The 7,116-nt window shown below is 40.9% G+C and overlaps 1 protein-coding gene across 1 annotated transcript in view; it reads right to left on the reverse strand.

Moving 5' to 3' along the window:
• HSDL2 (hydroxysteroid dehydrogenase like 2) overlaps positions 1-6,766 on the reverse strand; it is a gene marked incomplete at its 5' end in the record, with an annotated part of 8,779 nt that extends 2,013 nt beyond the window's left edge. Inside the window, 4 exons of the mRNA XM_010148706.1 lie at positions 1-64; positions 546-740; positions 5,596-5,694; positions 6,663-6,766. The exon at positions 1-64 is cut by the window's left edge and continues 8 nt beyond it. Of these exons, the coding sequence (XP_010147008.1) occupies positions 1-64; positions 546-740; positions 5,596-5,694; positions 6,663-6,766 (462 nt within the window). The remainder of the gene's footprint in view (positions 65-545; positions 741-5,595; positions 5,695-6,662) is intronic.
• Between the last annotated feature and the right edge of the window lie 350 nt (positions 6,767-7,116).

Consider the following 7,116-nt stretch of genomic DNA (forward strand, 5'->3'; position numbering starts at 1 on the left):
CCTTGTTTCATGGCTGTCATGTCAGTTTCAACATCCAAGAAGAAGTCAGGCATCAGGGGGTGACCTAAAAAGGAGGAAAAACACAATAGTAAGTCCAAGTGAAGCTGGACAGCACAAAAAGAAATCCATTTCATATGGAACTACGGCCAGGTTTATAAGTAAATAAGCTACAGTTTGAACTAAAGACATAGCATGAAGTAACACATTTAGAGTTGGGTTTATTTAAAATCTGGACTTGAAGCCTCATAAAGTTGCAATGAATAACAAAGAAGAAAAAAAATTAATCTTGCTGGTAAACAGCAATATATACATCTGCAGGAACATTTTCCCTTCATTACCCTATTTTTTTAATTTAACAGGCACCTGATGATTAGAATCTGAGTGGACTCATGTGTGCTTTCTAGGAAGGCATGTTCTCAAAGCTGAGGCAAAGCAACTTTTTACAGATGAATTTAAGAGCCCCTAGAAACACAACTGTATTAATATTCTCCATATGGCCTTCACTCCTTCCTAAACTTACTTCTCATCTTACAGATCTGGTTTACCTGGCGCAATTGCATAGACATCAAAATCCTTAACTCCTTCTTCTCTCAGCAGAACTTCATCAATTACGAAGTTTCCAGTGAAACTTTTCGGTTTTGTTAAAATGCAATATGCAGCATCTGCAAGGATGTCCGTTTTCCTGCACTGTTTTTCTATTCCAGATCCTCCCAGCATATCCATAGCAGCTGTGTGTATGGCTAGAAAGTTTGGAGGGTAAGAAAACAAAGCTTTAACACTGATGACATGAAATTCCCATTTCTCTACCAAGTACACAAACCTTGGTTTCCTTTCACCCAGAAGGAAACCATAGGAAGACAAAGCTATGAAATACTACCAACCAAGAAATAATCATCTATAAGAACCAGTAAAAATCAGAAAACTATGAAAGGAACCAGAAAGTGGAATAAAGGGCAGGACTTTTTATGACATTCACAACCCTCTGACCCTTCATCAGTCCGCCACTGCCATAGGTTTCCTCCCTGTTATTCAGGACAAGAAAAAATAACAGGACAAGTATTTTTCTCAAAGTGAATGTACGATACATCAGTCATTAAGAGGTATTTCCTTTGGGGATTATCACACTCAAAATCTTGATCCTTAATTTTAGCCTTGTAGTAACTCCCATGAGATTCCTCAATTAATGAGAAACGAAATAGCAAAAACTCAAATAACCTGTGTTAGACCCAAGAATAAAATCCCGATCTCCTAAGCTTCTGGTTGTTTTATTAACCAATTCTACTAACTTCTGCACCATTCCATCAGCCTAATTCATGCTTCCCCCAAGGGAGCTACTAACACTGTGGCATGTTCCAGTCTAAGTCTGTAACCTGCCCTTCCAGGCTGAGGCATCCATTCCATTCTTCTTTCATCCTGTTCAACAGAGCAGCTGTTGGTCGTAGTTTTTGCAATTTGCCACATTACTGTTTCCCCCTCACACAGTTCTGCTTCTTGACTTTTTCCCATCTGCTGTTTCAGACTCAACACTCTGGCCCCAAGTTTTGGGATAGATTTGCAAATCCTCTCCTATACCCGGGGCTGGCAGATCCTGGCGGTGGAAGGATAAACCTGATTTTAAATCACTTTTGTCCTCCTTTCAGTACTTCCATTCCACACAAATTAACAGCAGCTTTGATGCAAAAATGATCCCAACATCCCTTAAAAGGTAAAGAATCGGGGCTGTGCAGGACACATCCATCTGTGGTCGATCATTCACCTTCCAAAGCAGGAAGTGGGGAAAAGGATGACAGGGAGATCCTGTCAAAGGGTTTTCTAGGAAAGTGCAAGAATGGGTAACGTCCTTGACTCCCTCATTTTACTCTTCTGCGATGAGGATTAGCCCCTAGGTTTCATTTACCTTTGAACAACCTCAGCTCCTTCTTTTCCAATCAGCTGAACTGCCGTAAATACACACCTGAATAAAAGGCGGCGGCGAATAGATACGCTGTACATAGACAGAGGTCTCTCTTGGTCTTTTTCTCATTTTTAAGGACATGAAATAAATTTGCCTTTCTTCTCTTCTCTGAAAAACAATCTGTCCTGCAGATTTTTTACTTTTTTTAAATAACTACCAACAGTTCAGACAATATTTCTGGTCAAATACTCTGACGAATTCACCAGGTTCTGCTGACCTGAATATATTCCACTATTCCGAGAATTCATTAAACTGTTTGCTTTTCCTGGGCCGTGTTTCTGCTGCTTCTCTGTCAATGTCAACTATTACTCTTCGGAGTCCAGTAAGCCTGCACACACAGACTGAAGCAAAAAGGTTTTAGAAAGGTACTGCCTCATAGCCTGGCTGCACGTTGTTCCACCTGCTTCATAGGAAGTGCTGCTGGTTTTCCTCTAATACACGCCCGGAGTTTTCCAGCTCTGTCCCGGGACACCTCCATACTCGGATGCACAATTAGTGATGGGGTTGACACCTGCCCTTCTGGTAGACTTCCTCTTTCACTTTTAGATATACGGAGAGCTCCTGACACCTTGTTACCAGCATGCTTTCACATGTTTGAAGAGTTGGATTAATCAACAGATACTGGCATCCACTGGCAGTGAGGGTCATCACATCTGTATGAGACTACAGGGGATTTTTTACTTAAGAACTTTGCAAATGTATTTTAGATACCATAGAAGGCTGTGACGCTCTCTCTGGTGACCACATGAAAGTAAACGTTATCATTTTTGGAAGATATACCTTTCAAAAGAATTATTTTTTTTTGTACTGGCTAATTTGCATATTATTCTCTTTTATACTTGAGGGCACATTAGTTTTCATGGCGGCATCACTGAATCAGACAAAACTTGAGAGCTCATCTAATGTATCTAACGGTCTTAAACTGAAGGAGCAAGAACGGGTTCAGCAAATACAAATCTGACTGCCTGTCTTTGATTTTACAGAAAGCTTAATTACTTTTTAAATTACTCCGCAGTATCTCACAGAGAGAAATCTTCACTTAAAAAAGCATTTATTAGAATATACCGTTGTTATTCGTAAACTGAACCTTCCTAGACTTCCAAGTCTCACACGTGTTCTGCAAGCTCCTGATGGGAACAGGTATTAGCTGCACTCTAAAACAAGTGCCAGCTTCTGCAGTGTTATCCTCTTACTTATTTTAGCAGATACAAACATGTTACCAAGGACACAGTGGTACTCTAACGTATTCTTTGGTTTGGGTTTCCCTCTCCCCAAAAGACTGTGAGATTTTGTAGAAGATTAATTAACACAAATATAGATATCCTCTAATACCAGACTGTACTCCGGTACCGACATGTGGAATGCTGCTGCATTTGCATACACTGGAAAGAAATTAGGTACTCTGCTATGAAACACAGGATATCATGTGACTCCTGCTATGAAGTTAGCCATCCCTCTGAAAAATATCTCATCATGAGCAAGTGGACAAATTCTCCCAGGATCTGTTTTCCCCTACTATGAAGAACAGGAAGCAACATTATTCAGATGGGTGGAGGAACACACCTACACTGCAAAATAAAGACTAAGTGTAACTAGCTGGTCGCCGCAGGAAGAATTCTGTAGCTGCCACCAGTACGTTGGGACCCATAAACCCACCGACTCATTTTCACAGCAGCAGTGGATGTTTCCTCCAGGGTATCCAGAACCACAGAGAGAAGGTGTCGAGTAATCAGAAAGCTGCAGAGGGTGCATGCAATGTGCTTATGCAGCATGTAAATACATCCATTTACAAGACACAGAAAATAAGCCAAATTAGTAATGTTGCCTGCAGCCTGATGCCACGTCTGTTGTCTGAATGAGATACTCTGGATTAATTCCTTCACTGGCCCTAACTCTCATATACAATTTACATTGTTCCATCAGTCAGTGACCACGAAACACAAAATGGTAGATAAAAGATCACCTCTGCTAATGGAAAAGCTAATTACTCCTACATATAGGATTCTGAGGAGATACAAAACCATTTAGCAGTGGCATTTTAGGGACAAGCCAGGCGGGACGGACATGAGGTCTAAAGACTTTAAGGACCATGTTTCACAGCTCTATTCCAGATGACAAAGTTTCTGCAAAATCTCCACTGAAACATTTCTGATGTTTCCCTGAAGTACTCAAGAAGCAACTAGGTGGAAACAAGTGCATGTTTCTTCTAAATCCTGCAGAAACAGAGACCCAAAACCTGAAAGGTGAACATTCACTCCATTGCCAGGAAGGCAATCCAGACCCTGAAGCTAAACGTGCAGTTGGTGTCAGTACACCAAAGATGAAGAGCTTATCCTGTTCAAAACAGATAGTACAGGTTTTGTGATGATGTAATTATCGTGAATAATTACTGTTCAGTAAGTCAATCCCTTAACAAAATATTTCTATAGGTAAAACCCATAGTGCGAGCAGGCATCCACTTAGTGGGAGAATTTAGGATGCAAGCACCCAGACCAATGGAAAAGGATCAGGTCTGTCAGACACCTGACAGAATTTAATTAAATAAATAATTTATTAAAATTAGTACTTAAATAAGTATTAATTAAATACTACAGTATTAAATTAAATAAATTAAACTCAGCTGATTTTGTCTGAAACAATTATGTTTTGCTCATATTCCTTGTTTCAGATGAAGCAAATCAGAGAGCTGCCACACTGGAAGTTAAAAGGGGCCTGCAACCCCTAACTGGAAAACGTTGAAAAGTGTCTGGGCACAAGCGCTTCCTACACCGGAGTACTAGTTCCAGAAGAGGATCTTGGTTCACGTTTTTATTTTCCTCCCTCTCTCCCTCCCCTAGTTAAGGGAATAAATCCTGCTGTTGCAGTGTTTCATAACTGACTGGGCTCACACCATTAAAGGGCAGGATTAGCCCTGTCTGTACTGGTTTTAACATCAGTAGCATTGCTGCACGTAGATGTTATCTGAGGTGAAGACGAGCCTCTGGCAAACAGCTGACTAAGCCCCGAACAGCAGTCCTGATCCTCACTGACCCACAGGCAACAAACTGAAGCTAACACCATGTGGGAGCATCGAGTTGTTTTTGTTGCACAGCGCTCTTTAGCTTCCCGTGACCTGCAAGCAGATGGTTCCGTGCACAACCGTCTGCTGGCCCACTGCACCAAAACTTCTAGGAACGGGGGGGTTTTCAATTATTTCTCCATTTACAGAGGTATGTATCTTGTCAGTGCCTATGTCAGTCTACGCTCTGGCAATTTAACTTGCAAGGAATTCTGAACAGTATTACATTCACAGATGTTTAACACCTGATCATGAAAGCATGGTAATACTTTTGTGATTTGGTCCAAACTGAAACTCTGGGTGCCTGAGGAAGAGCACAGAAGACCCAAGTACCACACAGATGCTTCAGCCAGCTGGAAGGGTTGAATGGGTTACAAACTAGCTGAAGCCAGAGTTTGGATCAAATTGGCAATGGTCTAGTGAGAACGAGGAATGAAACCCAGCACCCACAGCAGGAAGAACAAAGAATATGCAAAAGAATATGCTCAGTCTCCGGAATCAATTCCAGAAGAAGTCTGAAGCCTATTCACAGTAAAATAATACAAGCTGTTAAATTAGTACCATTAAAAAAAAAAAAAATCACCTGTTTTAGGCCACAAAGCATTGACAGCAACTTCTCCTCTAAATTCTTCCGCCATTCCCAAGACACACATGGACATCCCATATTTAGAAATGGTATAAGCTAAGACAAGAAGTATAAAAAGCCTTGTTATTTAGTAAGATAAACAGTTACAGGCTATCAATAGAACTTTATTAATGAAGGAAAGAAAAAAACAAATTGTTTGTTCAAAAGGAAAATTTTGAACAAATTTGGGGACAAAACAGTACCTTCCTAGAGTCAAGATCTCTTCCCACCACCCCCAGCAGGTGCAAACCGTAGTCTGCCACCTTTTCACTACATATAAAACGAGCGCTACAGATGTTTTGACAAAACCAACAACTGAGGACTCGCAGCACAGCCGTTTTGTTGTGCTTTTTACACACAGCACTACTGGCAGCGGTGCTCCGTTTTTTCAAGAGGCCCAAGGCGTACCAGTTGCCAACGACCAAACCAGTATTCTATAGAAAACAAAAAAGGGGGTGAATGGAATTCTAAATCCTTGTCATCTACCTATTTTGAGAAGGGAAACATTTTTTGGGGAAAGAACTGAGGCTTGCTGGAGGAGTTTTATATGACAAGCGTCCAAAATGGAAAGGTTTTTTTACAGTTTTAAAATGAGCAACATTAATCTCAAGACAAAATGGGGTCCTTTTACCACCTCAAAATTATTTTCCGTTTTAAAAGACAACATTGAGATTCATCTCTATTAAATCAAATGTGAAGCCCAATCTGTAAGAAAATAGATTTTGGGTTTCAGCCTCCATTTGGAACAGAAAATATTCTGTAGTCTTAAGAATTCCCATGAAAAAGCACAGAGTCTTAGCCTGAAAACACAAAGGATGCACTAGACCATGAAACCTGCACTATGCTTCCCCACAGAACATTTTCTTTTTAGGTAGGGTACACAACACTGGGGAACCACGAGTGCCGCTCTACATACGGTGCTACAGATACAAGATCCAGCATTCTGGGCTGGCACTCTTGCACATTTCATCAGCTGTTTACATGGTTCTCAAACAACAGCAAAAAAGGCACAGAATGCTGCTCACCGCAATGATTTTTGAACCACATGGGATTCAGGTTCATAGGTGGGCTGAGGTTCAGGATATGGGGGTTCCTACTCTTCCTCAGGTGGGGAAGGCATGTTTTAGACCTGAAGGATAGATTCACACCAATCAGTCACCTGTTTTTATGCAATGCCTATAACTACAGTAAAAGACGTATTAGGAGACCAGTATTTGCATTTTGGTTAAAATCCAAAACAAAGACGAGACCCTGCCCTTGTATCAACTGTTTAAGAACAACAAAAACCAATCTGTCCTAGCTCACTTGTCTCAGGCCTAGTACTGTTTCCTGCTAACCGGACCACATTCTCCAAACAGCACAGCAGCTTCTATTAAGCCGATTTCCAGATGCTCAGAAGCCATAATCTCCTTGCAACAGTTCTGGTGAGGGCAACAAAACTCTATGAGGCAACAAGTAAAATTAATAGTGCAAAGCATC

This window comes from Eurypyga helias, unplaced genomic scaffold (assembly GCF_000690775.1).
Source record: "Eurypyga helias isolate BGI_N326 unplaced genomic scaffold, ASM69077v1 scaffold39213, whole genome shotgun sequence".
Lineage (NCBI taxonomy): Eukaryota > Metazoa > Chordata > Aves > Eurypygiformes > Eurypygidae > Eurypyga > Eurypyga helias.